Source organism: Lepisosteus platostomus, chromosome 11 (assembly GCF_059453375.1).
Source record: "Lepisosteus platostomus isolate fLepPlt1 chromosome 11, fLepPlt1.hap1, whole genome shotgun sequence".
NCBI classification, from domain to species: Eukaryota; Metazoa; Chordata; class Actinopteri; order Semionotiformes; family Lepisosteidae; genus Lepisosteus; species Lepisosteus platostomus.
In genome coordinates, this window is record NC_142621.1 from 20,835,904 (window position 1) to 20,849,589 (window position 13,686).

A 13,686-nucleotide genomic window follows, 5' to 3' on the forward strand; every position below is an offset into this window, starting at 1 on the left:
TTTTAAAAAAATTGTTTATTAGTTCACCACTAGTCCATCCAGAATAATTTAATTTCAGTATCCTCCCACAGAACATAATACACTTAATGGAAACTGTTACAGCAAGTTGTGGTCTATAGGTTACAATCTAAAGGAGACTTAAGACTGAGAGAATGACAGTGCTGTTTTCACATGCTACAATGCATTGCTGTGAATTCCAAAAAGGAAGCAAAAACATCTGCTTTCTAACCTTCTGAACAAATACATTTCACTAAAAAAATCTGAATTGCCAATTATTTTCTCTTATATACCCTCCTAATTTAAAAATATCAGTTGGCTCTCTGGCAATGATTCCAGGTCCCATTCCATAGAACACAAGATGTGGACACATTACCGCCTGACAGGTGAGGTAGTGCCAATTGGTAGAGTGGAACATCTCTCACTGACATCACTTCCTGCCCGCAGGTGCCCGGCCAGCTACAGGAGTCACTGCCATGTCAAGAGCTGAGAGGCCCTGGCTCCGCTTTCCCCTGTTGGACCCTGCTAATAGTCGACTCGAGAGGATCTGTATAGTCCTGCACATCATTGATGGAGTATTTACCCTGAATTGACACTTAAACCGCGGTAACAGTGTAGCTTTAAAGGATTTATACTGTACATCCATTTGATAGCTCTGTGAGGAACACACAATCCCAAATTCAAAACAATTGAGTTACCTACTTTTGATATTTAAATTAAATGATTAAAATGAAGGTGTGCATTTAAAACCATAAAGTGCACTACTTTACCTAAAGTATTGTGGGAGTAAGGAACAAGCCACCCAGCAATGGTGTTGAGGCCGAGTTCTTGGCTTCTTTCAGGACACAAAGTAAATGAGATCATCGGAAATTTACTACTAACTACGAAAAGGGCTAAACTGAAGGAAAACTTTACAGACTGCTACACTACCCCATTCCTATAAGTATTCTTCCTCTGTAGATTTTTGATGAGAATAGTCCCACTCCCATTGTGTGTTTGCCCCCAGAGAATTATCTGCTCTTTTATTTTCCCCAAGTCCCACAGGGAAACAAACTAAAAATGAGAGCCTCATCCCAGGGGGTAGTGCTGAGGTGTTAGCGAGAGCAATGATTTATTATCTTTCCACTGGGGGTTCATGTCTTTGCTCTCCCTACCCCCCACAAAGCCAGAGCACAATGGCCTGTGTTGGTGATGCCTGGACCATTTAGGGCACTGCTGTCACAGAGCCTGTGAGGAGTCGCAATCACAAAAGACTTTCGCCTGCTGGCCTCATTCCCAAGATCTTGTGCTGTTTTTGTCTGCTGCTCAAAGGGAAGAAAAAATCCTTTTACAGCAGCTAAATGTGAGTTCCTACAAAGTACAGGAAGCAATGGATCCACATGAGGCTTAAAGAAAGCGGTTTCATGGTGCCATGATGGGATCCTTTATTCCTTTATTTTCAATATTTTTTTTATCCCAAGTGGAAGAGTGAGTCTGCAAAAATACGAAAAACGAAAAGCCCTCTGTCAAGCTCCAACACTACAAGTGTAGCAATAGCCTAACAGAGGGCAGGCCTTGTCTGAACCCTGTCGCTCACCTGGAGATCTCTCTGAGCACAAATTCCAGCTTCACAGAGTCTGACGAGATACCCAGTGAGCACAGTTATACAGTACCTCTCAACAGGAGGGGAACAGCCTTTTCTATTGCGATCAGATTACACATGCTCACCGCAAAGCACTGTCTGCCATGTTTAACTGGGGAAAGCACGCACATGCACCCGAACCTGACATTTCATCATAAGAGTTCATAGCCTGAGACCACTGGACCCCATTGTATGTCACTACAATTCCAACAGCTAGCCAGGAGAGGAGACAAAAACTGACTGCACAAATACAAAGAGTGAGACAACCATTCTTGTCTGTAAAAAAAGACTCAATAAAGCAATTCATGTCACTTTTCTGGTCACTTGTTCTTAGAACATTGAAATGCCTTGTGAAGTTACCTTTGCCCACATCTTTCTATAATTTATTAAAGTAATCTAACTAATCTCTTTGTTTAATCTATTTCAAATGAGTTTTTAGTGCATTATTCCTGTATTTCAAGATATAAGTGCTGGAACATAAGGACAAATCTCCTATTTTATAGATGAATTGGGTATGAACTGGTCTGGCAGGTACACTCTCATACAGGACCTTATTCATCAGTTGTTCTCTACAGCAATATATTTAATTTACACCTGTTTTTTTTCCCCGTAAGAAGCAAACAACACAATGAGCGTGCAAAAGGCAAAGTGAATCTTTCAGGGTGTTAGTTTGAGAGTCCATGTAGGCCACTGCAATGCTTAGCTACATGAGGAGTTTGTTTTTACTCCTGAAAAACAGGCACGAAACATGATGGAAAATGTTCATCAACATTTCTCAGAAAATAAGATTGCAGTAAACATAACAGAAAAGGGCAAAACAAAGACAGATCAGATGGCAAAGCGAGAAACAAAATTCATATTAAATGGGGAGGTAATTCCCACCCAGGAGAGCCCCTGAGGTCCAGTCAGAGATGTGGAACAGATCCCGGACTGACTGTTTTTCAACCAGCTCTGCCCTGAATGGAAAACATGAATCTAGGATTCGGTAACTGCCAATGTCTGACAATTCTGGACACAGTGTTGTTTCTTCTGAACTTTGATTTTCTGTATTGGGATGGTAGTGTAGTGATATCTAAAACAGACAGAACATAATTACAAACACAGCAATTGTATACAATATATAGAACAACGTACATAAATAGCAATGTATTTGCATTTTTCAATACTTAATTTTATTTGTTCACAGGAACATTAGCAGTCTACAGGTCAAGCAGTGCCCTATTTTGCCACTCCTGTCACTCTACCAATTGATAAACCATTCCAGTACTGCTGTGAGGTTCTTTTCCAAAGTATTTTCTTCTCTCACTCACTTTAAAGAATTCACTTCTATGCTACCACACACCTGCTCTACTCTTGAACATAAGAATGGTTAGAAACAAGAGGAGAACATTTGAAGGAAGCCAGGGTTTTGGGTTCAATAACATGGCTAGGTAGACTGTTCCTTTCTCAATTTTAAATGCACTTCCACTTAGTTACCACTTATATTCTCCGGTTGATGTTTCAGTATTTTTTCTAAAGAAGTCTATTTGGTTGACTTTGTCAGTTCCTTTAAGGATTTTGAATACCTGTATCAATTTTGCTTGTAATCTTCTTTGATCAAGACTAAAGAGGTTCTGTACCTTCATTATGTCAGTGTAGGACATTCCTTTAAACCCCAGAATGGATCTTGTTGTGCTTGTCTGAACAGACTCCAAAGCAGCAATATATCTTCTATAACACGTTGACCAAAAATGTACACAATATTCTAAATGAGATCTTACTACTGTATTATGCATATCTGTTTTAACATAACACCCCTTGATTTAAATTCTATGCCTTTAATTATAAATCTACTTGCTTCTCCACTTTGTCAAGAGAACGTAAATAATGTGTCAAGATAAACATCCAAGTTTTTCTCTTAATAAGCCTCTTTAGCTCAGCTTAGGACATCAATTCAATTCAATTTATTTTTATATAGTGCCTTTCACAACAAGTCTGCCCCAAGGCGCTTAACAATACAATTGACGATACATTTTGTCAATACAGAACAGAAGACCAGAAGACAACGGAGGATAGGAACCAAAATCTCCTTAGTAAGGAGCGAAAACACCTCTAGGGGTCCAAGGTCAACTGGTTGCCCAACCCCTTTGGGCATGCCAACATTACATAATCTTAAAAAGGAAAATGATGAGGGTATTAATCCATCCATCATGTCTTCTGTGTGTTTGTACTCCATGCAGATCTCTGTAGACCAGTAAATTCCTCCTAAACGACAGCTATATCCACAATGACCCTTTTGGATCCTTGGCAGTGATGCAGCATCCAACTCAGATGGTACCCAGCCCAGGCACCATCCGGACATGTAGGGAGGAGAATAGGATAGTTTGGTCAGAACAGATGTATCTACCTGGTGGGCCAACATAGAGATACACAATGGCATGTACAGCAGCACCAGCAGCCATGGTTACAGCAGGCTATAATGTAAGTTGTGAGTGGGCTAGGCTGAAGTAATAGGTCTTCAGTCTGGATCTGAATACTGAAATTTACTGACCTCTGAGAGCCTTATACTGTAAGTAGAAGGATTTTGAAGTCCGTCTTGTACCTGACAGGAAGCCAATGAAGAGAGCTAAGTATGGGGGTTATATGGTTGTGCTTTCTGCTCCTAGTAACAATTCTAGCTGCTGCATTCTGAATTCGCTGTAAGGTCTTAAAAGAGTGGTGGGTCCTCCCTGATAATAGGGCATTGCAGCAGTCTAACCTGCTATATACACGAGCATGTATTAATTTCTCTGTGCCTTGAGTGGAGAGAAACTGCCGTAGTTTTGCAATATTTCTTAACTGTAGGACGCATGTTTTAGATACTGTTTTAACATGAGAGTTAAATGAGAGCCTTGTGTCTAATATGACGCCTATGACGCGTTACGTGCTGAGTCTTTGAGGCAAATTTTTAAATCCTCTGTGTTAAGTGCTGAAGTTATAGTAGTTCTATCAGCATTGTTTCCTCCAAACAACAGAACCTCAGTTTTATCAGAGTTAAGTAACAAAAAGTTTTCACACATTTATGTCTTTACTTCATTAATGCAATTAACTGAAGTGATAATAGAAGAGTTGTCGTTAGGTGTAAACAAAATGTATATTTGGCGTGTCATATTTGCATGTCATCAGCATATGAATGAAAGTTAATATTACATGCATGCAGCTCCTCATGCTTGCCAACTCCTGTCCTCTGGAAATCCAAAATTCATTTTTTTCCATCTAAACATCAATGGTCACAGAAAAAACAACACCTGCACAACTGCTCTCTATACATAGTACCAGCTTTGAGCTTTGAAGAAAAACTACAATTAATGTCATCATTGGAATATGTTTACTGAATCATGGCTTCTTTCTCTTCAAATATTTTTTTTTAGATCGTATTTTCACTCCTGTTGAAGCTTGTTTTTATTAGTGGTCCTACAGGCCTTTTGAGAGCTGTATTCTTCACGAGGTTGAATTAACTGTGCAGTTTGTTCTTACCTTCAAAATCTGCTCATTAATCTTTCAACATAGCTGAGGGTTTCTATGGGCTGACTGACTCAGGAAGCTGTTATTGATATTTGGTTGTTGGGGCAAGAAAAAGTACTCCAACGTACTAAAGGAGACTGGGTATTATTTTTTAAAATCTTTCCCCTTCCCCCAGTGAGGAGTACTAGTACAGAAAGGGGTATAGTACATCGGTACCTACTGTGTATATCAAAAGTCTACACACCATTATTGAAATTTCAGCTTTGGTTGATGTTAATGCTGAAATCAAGACAAATCATTTCAGACCTTTTTTCACCTTTAATAAGATCTTGTAACCAACAATATTTAAGTGAAAAACAAATGGATCAATTAAGGAAAAATAATTTAAAATAAAATAAAACTTCCACAAAGTTAACTAATACTTTGTGGAAGCACCTTTTGCTTTGATTACAACAGTAAGTCTGCTTGTATAGGTCTCTATCAGCTCAGCACACCTGAATTCTGCAATTGTATCCCGCTGTTCTTTGCAGAAGAGTTCGAGCTCAGTCAAATTGTTAGTGGATCTCCTGTGCACAGCCCTCTTTAGGTCAGTCCATATATTTTCTATAGGAGTGAGGTCCGGGTCATTCCAGGACATTGATCTTCCTTTTTTAAGCTTTTCCTTGGTTTAGCTGGCTGTGTGCTTAGGATCGTTATTGTGTTGAAAGGTGAAATTCTTCTTTAGCTTCAATACTTCATTCTTCATTCCAACACGGCTCATCAACCAAAGAACACAGTACCTACTGTCCCTGCTGAAGATAAGCAGCCCCATATCATGATGCCGCCATCACCAAGCTTGACAGTAGGTACTGTGTTCTTTGGTTCATGAGCTGTGTTGGCTTTGCATCAGATACATGTTTTGGAATTTGTGTTTTTCTACCTTGGTTTTATCAGACCATAAGACATTTTTCCACATGGTTTTGGAGACTGAATGTGTCTTCTTGCAAAGTTTTTATGGGCTTCAATGTTCTTTTTTGTGAGAAATGGCTTCCGTCTTGCCACCCTACCCCACACCTAAGACTTGTGGAGAATACGTGAAATTATTGTAATATGCAGGGAGTGGTCAGTTACTGCCATACATTCCTGCAGCTCCTTTAAGGTTTACGTTAAGATTATGGCCTCTTGGTAGCCCCTCTGATGAGCTTTCTCCTTGCCCGGTCCTTGTGGTGCCAGATTTCCTCCACTTCTTGATGGTCTTCACATGATGGTCTCCACAGTGATCCATTATATATTTAATGCCTTCAAAATTCTTTTATATCCCTCTCCTGGTCTGTACCTTTCAACAATAAGATCCTGTAGATTTTCTGTTAGCTCCTTGTGGAACATGGTTATCTCTGCACTATCCAAGACAACCAAGAAACCTTCAGGGAAATCCTACAGGAACAGCTGATTTTTTTAGGGCTAATCAGAATCACTTCAACGAATGTCATGCGAAGGCAAATTACCTTTGTACATGATTCTGAATGTGATTGGTTAAATTCGAACACAGTTACAACCCCCTTTATAAAGGGGTTTTATAAAGGATGTGCACACTTATGCAACCAAGGCATTGAAAGATTCGTATTTATTTTAAATATTTTTTCCTAAAATTATCCATTTGTTTTTCAGTTAAATATGGTTGGTTACAAGATCTTATAAAAGGTGAAAAAAGGTCTGACATGATTTGTCTTGATTTCAGCCTCTATATCAACAAAAGCTAGAAACTTCAATAAGGGTGTATAGACGTTTGATATCCACTGTAAATAACCAGAGCTTGAAGTGGAATCAAAATGTTAAGGTAATAAGTGCCTTAGGGCAACCTTGTGGTGAAAGGCGTTATATAAAAATAAATTGAATTTAATTGAATTGTAATCACCGGTGCTAAGAATTTTACTGAAATAATGTACTGTATACTTTTTCTTGTATCTTTAATGTATCTGTCTTTCTCAATATATTTAATAAACACGGTGTTTGATCGATTATTCACTTCTGGGCTTTGTTTTGCTTTGTATCCTTTCTTATTTTGCATTTTTATTTCATTTTAAATGAATTAACTAATCATGCAGAAACGTGCGGTTCCTCTCACTCTTAGACAAACTGCCATCCCATTGAGTTTTGTTTGTCGCACATGTGAGGGATCAGTTACAACCAAGCCAACACATTCCAGCAAGATAAAACTTCCTGTGCTAATGGAAGCCGTGTGACCATTTCTCCAGCAGGAGCACTCCAAACAATAATTACTTGCTAATGCATTTGGCTGAAGCTTTTAATCAAATCTAACAAAAAGAAAACAGACTGCATAATGCATTATATTAAAGTGAGGTGCTCTGACAGCAGCCTTAGATTTTATACAAAGCAGAAAAGGAAGTGAATTCAAATTCCTGGCTACCTTACATGTTTTCTACACACATGCTACGGAACAACTGTGTGCTATGAAGTCAGGTAGTAGAGGGTTTGATGGTCATGGCTCAGATAGGCTGAATTAATAACACTTGGAAAAACCTTAAACCCCAGAAAAGTGTGTGACTGCTCTAATTAGGCAAACAATTACTTAATTTAAGCAATTAACACCCCACAAGCAGCAGAACAAATACTAGACGAAACTTCAGGCTCTCTGCAACGGAAGACTTACTGCTGCATTGAACCCCCCTGATAGACTCGTTCTTCTCACCTGCTCTATTCTCCTTAATGTGTTTGTACCTGTGTTAATAACTTCACAGAATTCCTGTGACTGGAACTTAATCAACTAAATTCTACACATTATCAGGTTAGAAGCTGAGATGTTCTATATATTTTCAAGAAACAGAAATTATTAAATGATCAAAGACTTAGAACTTTAGCTCTGCTTTTTCTCTCTCTGCTATCAAAACTACTTAACTGACTTAACAAGGCATTGTTCCTAACTTATCTGAGCACTGCATTGTGCTTGTAGCCTAAATTTGCTCTATGTATGAAATACAAATGAAATAAAAGTCCACAATAAACAATGCATACTGTCAAATTGTTTATGTAACTTTATTATTGACTTTTCTGTAGCACAAGATTACCACAACACTAGTAGACACTATGTTCCCAAAGTCTCTGTTATACTGCAGGCCAGGAGTTCTCCAACCCTGTCCCTGAGGTATTTATTTTCAGCCCAACTTTTAACGATATAATTGAGCTAATTACACCCTGTACTGGAATAACATATCATTTAAAATGGATGAATGAACTAATTGGCTTAACTGGAGCAATATAACAGCATTCCTTTAGCAATGCAGCCCTTCAGAAATGGAGTGGGACACCTCTGCTTTGCAGCAGAGGTTCCCAGTCCTGGTTCTGGGGACCCCCCACACATGCTGGCTTTTGTTCAACCTGAGCACTCAATTAAAACATTAAACCATTAAAGACTGCATAATAGGTTTATTTTGAACTTTTTTAATTTTTCAAGCCCTGAAAATATAGGAGGTGGCCTTTTAACTACTGAGTTTCTAAAGTACCTTAAAATCTTAAAATTATGATAAGGATACACCAGCACACTATCACAGATCCTCCTACCTTCAGCCCTACAATAGAGGCTTGGAATGAACCAGACAATGGACTGTTTGAATTGCGGTTAAGGTGGATCACTGAGGAAGGAGTCCCATGCTGCTGGCTAAAGCAATGAAAATTTATCACAGCCAATCAACCTATCATATGAGCAGGGGTGAGCATGCAAACTCCACACAAAAGATGCCGCAGGGTGGAATCAAAACCAGGCCAGGGGAGCCGTAAAGTTGCAGCACTAATGTCCACACTACAGCTCCATCCAACTAACAAATTCTTTGATGGTTGAGTTTTACTAGAGAGGGTGGTCTTGTTTCTGCTCACTGGAAGCCCAGCCCAAAGTACAGGGCCTGCACATTCCAAGTTGACAGGTGGATTCATGCTTTGTTCTGCTTTTGCCCTACTTCACTGTATCTACCTAATCGATAAAAAATTAACTTCAGATTAAAGACCAAACTGCTGTGGATTGCAGTCCCTATAATAATGCAGAAGGATAAAAAGGTCACAGACAAAGAGTGAAATCCTGCAAAAATACATCCCTAATTTTTCTCACATGGGAACTCTAAAAATAAGCAAGACACCCAGTGGACTTTCTGAGAGGACCAAAGCCTAACAAAATGCCTTTGGTGATCCCAACAGCCAGTTATATTTGTACTATCTGTACTAAGTTTTATTTAAACTTTGTTCAGCTTTATTTTAAAATATCCTGATTGAATCCCTCAGGAGACAGAGACCTCTGCGTGTCCATAAATCATTCTGCTGCCCAGGGAGTTTATGAAGCTAAACATTTGGCCTATATTTGAGAACAGGCCAAGACAAGTTTGTTTCAGGCAATGTGTATTCCCATTGTGAGCTATTAGTTTTAGATCAAGTAAGTAATAAAGATAAGGTCACATCTCAAAACAAAATAATCCTCAGAGCAGACAAATTATTCAGGGAGGCCCAGTTCAATGTCATTTTAATGTGTTTAAAGGCTTGCTAATACGTCTTTAACAGGAAAAGCAAAGAGAGAGCTTTCCTTATTCAGGCTGAATCAGTCAGAGAGATCAAGCAGTGGATTTCAGCAGACCATGAAAGACTCCAAATTCCAGGGCTGCCAGGAGATTCCGAAGTAACTTCATTGTTTTCAGAAGCAACAGAACAATTTCCCCTTCAAGCCGCTATTCATGTGTAGAGCAGGAATCGCTGGCAAAGGGTTCTGTGGCTAAGGACAAGGAATAACACAGCCAGACTGGAAAACTATTCACATTTCCAGAACCTCAGTCTGTGAGCTGTAGAAAAGCACCCAGCTAGACCATTGCACACTCTGAAAAATAGGAACTACTTATGCTGTCTGAAACAAAGCCTGAGTCAGAAGCAATCATTAACCATTGCAACCAAATCAGTTACGTGTAGAAAACTGAAATCTCCCAGTAATATGATGTCAATTTGCATTCCTTCCTAATCTCATCATACAGTGAGGTATTTGTGCACATGTCCACATTAGATGGTCTATAATAATAATAATAATAATAATAATAATAATAATAAACTTTATTTTATATAGCGCCTTTAAAGGTGGCTTCTCAAAGCGCTTTACAGGATGACAATAACAATAAATAAGAAGACTACAACAATAAATAAGAAGATTTCACAAGATAGGACAGAATTATAATTACAACAATACAACAATAACAATAGAGGAGACCGTGGAAGGTGGTATTAAGAAGAGCAGATGGGCGAAGAATGGAACCAGTTAAGTAAAGGCTTTTCTGAAGAAGAAGGTTTTGAGTCTGGATTTGAAGGAGTTTAGAGAAGGTGACTCTCTGATATCCTTGGGCAAAGAGTTCCAGAGCTTGGGGGCATAGCAGGAGAAGGCCCTGTCGCCCATACAATGTAGACGGGCTTGGGGGACAGTAAGGAGGGCAGAATTTGAAGAGCGGAGGTTGCGAGGTGGGGAGTAGGGCGATAAAAGTTCAGACAGGTATTGAGGTGCCAAGCCATGTAAAGCCTTATAGGTGAGCATGAGGATTTTAAAGTCTACGCGGAATTTGACCGGAAGCCAGTGCAAGGACTCCAGGATAGGAGTAATGTGAACACTTGCACTAGACCTGGTCAGGATTCTGGCTGCTGAATTTTGGACATACTGCAGCTTGTGTAGAGTAGATTTAGATACCCCAGGGAGTAGAGCATTGCAGTAGTCAATTCGAGAGAATACAAATATGTTGATCAGCTTTTCAGCCACAGTTAATGATAGCATAGGGCGTAGTCTTGCGATATTTCTAAGGTGAAAAAAAAGATGTTTTGACAGTATGCTGTACATGTGGGTCGAATGTTAAGCCAGAATCGAATATAACCCCAAGGTTTTTCAATTTTGATTGAAGCTCAAGTACAGAGCCATCTACAGATAGGGTTACAGGACTGGCTTTACGAAGTTGATGGGGGGTACCAATAAGGATGACTTCAGTCTTGTCACAGTTAAGATGAAGGAAGTTTTGAGTCATCCAAATTTTTATGTCAGAGATGCAATTAGATAGAATAGAGACAGCCACATCAGTGTCGGGTTTGGTATGGATGTATATTTGAGTATCGCCAGCGTAAAAATGAAAGCTGAGGCCACGTGATCTTAAAAGCTGACCAAGTGGGAACATGTAAATGCTGAAGAGCAAGGGGCCCAGTATTGAGCCCTGGGGGACACCAGACTTGACAAGACCAATTTCAGACCTGTACCTATTGAGAGAGACAAAGTGACAGTGATCAGTGAGGTAAGACTTAAACCATTTGAGGGCAGTGTCAGAGACTCCAAACAGTCTCGAGACGAGAAAGTAAGATGTTATGGTCAACAGTGTCAAAGGCAGCACTGAGATCAAGAAGGATGAGTATGGAAAGAGAACCAGAATCAGAAGCTATTAGGAGATCATTGTTGACTTTGACTAGGGCGGTTTCTGTGCTGTGAAGTTGACGGAAGCCAGATTGGAGGGGTTCGAAAAGGTTGTTTGTCATGAGGTGGTTATGTAACTGAAGTGTGACAGCACGTTCTAGAATTTTAGAGAGTAAGGGTAAGTTGGAGATGGGGCGGAAGTTGTTAAGATTGTCGAGAGCCATGTTAGGCTTCTTTGGCACGGGGGTAATAGCAGCAGTTTTGAGGACCGTTGGTACAATGCCGGTGCTCAAGGATCATGTATTATATTGAGGACAATGGGACAGAGAGAAGAGAAACAGGACTGGAATAAAGTGGTTATTCCTTTAGAGTTAAGCCCTTAGAGTTTATATTTCCCAGTTTAGCCCATATAGATTCCAAAATGTCCACAACCTCATGCTTCTGGTCTCTTTACTGAAGGTTATATTTGATATATACTGTAGACCTATCCCACCAACCCATTCATCCTGCCTGTCTTTCTGAACCATGTGCACTCCATAATTTTATACTCAGCCCTGCCATCCTCCCCCAGCCCTGTCTGTGTTCCACGCACAATGACTCACAATGTTTTCTATTAATGTAGTACACTTCTGTTCTGGCTTTTACTACCTTATATAGTTCTCCTAGAATTGAGTTCTGATCATTTAAGAATAGACGTGTTCTTTGCATTAAACTTGTTCTTTTGATGTCCAGGTCTTTCCTGATCTCATCTGAGTTGGCCAGTTGGGAGCATCCTGCCCTTCGGTTGTGTACTTTAAATACTAGTCTACCACTCAACACATACACCAGTGCCCCCTGGTTCAAGTGCAACCTGTTACACTTGTACAGTTTTAATCCACACCCAGGCAAGCAGCACACTACACACTGTATCCCTATTTCTTGTGCACACTACGCTATCTATACCTCTAATAGTGAGGCCCTGTATTTTGGGTCTTTGAAAAGACATCCGTTCTTCTATGACGGATTATATTTTGATGAATTTTCTCTCTTATAATAGGGAAACAAACACTGAAGTCGGGTTTTTTGATTACACAGTTATTCACAGAGAAAATGTTCAAGATGTTTTTTTATTTCAGTGCAACATATTTTGTGGGCCTGGCACAACCATTTTACCTCCCCTCTGTGTGCATTCCCTGTTTCTTTTGTATAGATGTGACAGGTCAGGGTGTCTTGGATTTTACGATTTCCTAAAGCTGTACTCATCAGCACTGATTTTAGATGATGATGTTGATGTTGGCTGGTGTAATTAAAAAAATAAGACATTCTTAAAATGTTTCAATAAGTACCAACTGACAATGCTAATTTTCCTGGTTTTACTTTCCTATGCCGCTGTTGAGCGGCTACATTCCTCCCAGCTGAGCATAAACTACATTAATTAAGTGTGTCAAAACTGCTGAGGTCTGCTAAGCCTACATTTTCCTAATAAAACAGTAACATAAAGACAATATGTGCCATTCAGATTTCTAAGGTTATAATTTTAGAGTTCCTAACCATGCTTTTTATGTCATAACAGCAGGGTTTTTCCCATGTCAGATGAAGAGACAAACTTTGCTGTGCTGGGGAGTACTTTAATATATGAAAATAGTCCTTAAGCTTTGACTACCAATAAATGCTATTATGATATCAGAGATGTTTTCCTAATATCATGTCTACATTTAACCAACAGTTGTCTTATTTCATATCAGAAAACGATTTCCCATTTAAAAAATAACAGCATTCTCTAACTGTCCTTTTACTGATATAACATTAAATTTAATATTAAAGTTGGACATAATGTAGTTATAACAAAAGATCACACGTGCTAAATTAACAGAAACAGAACGCCAAACTACAAACTTTGTGTAATGTATAAAATACGGACTTTGTACTTTGTTTTGTACTTGCAGCGGTGTGTGACTGACAGCAGTCTGTACTGTACTCACCCAAACCCAGTATTGGAATCTCAAGACCATTGGAGAGAGGGACTGTGGGACACACAAGCTTCCAGGGAACCTTGGCGGTCATGCTTTACCATGCGTGCATAACCAGTTAAACTCCTAAAAATTACAAATCACTGCTCTTTAACGATGTGGAAATATAGAATTGTCGCAAACCGTCGTAAAACGAGTGAGTTTGCGGCGGTCGTATTACAGTGCGGCAA

General features: G+C 39.4%; 1 protein-coding gene across 6 annotated transcripts in view; it reads right to left on the reverse strand.

The window, feature by feature from the left end:
• Nucleotides 1-13,666, reverse strand: part of LOC148652171 (putative oxidoreductase ZK1290.5) — a 77,121-nt gene extending 63,455 nt beyond the window's left edge. For all 6 annotated transcript variants that reach the window (XR_015925245.1, XR_015925247.1, XM_088598856.1 and 3 more), the window contains exon 1: nt 13,469-13,666. Coding sequence is in view for 4 of the 6 variants with exons in the window: in XM_088598856.1 (XP_088454982.1) it covers nt 13,469-13,550 (82 nt within the window). In the remaining 2 variants the exon portion in view is untranslated. The remainder of the gene's footprint in view (nt 1-13,468) is intronic.
• Between the last annotated feature and the right edge of the window lie 20 nt (nt 13,667-13,686).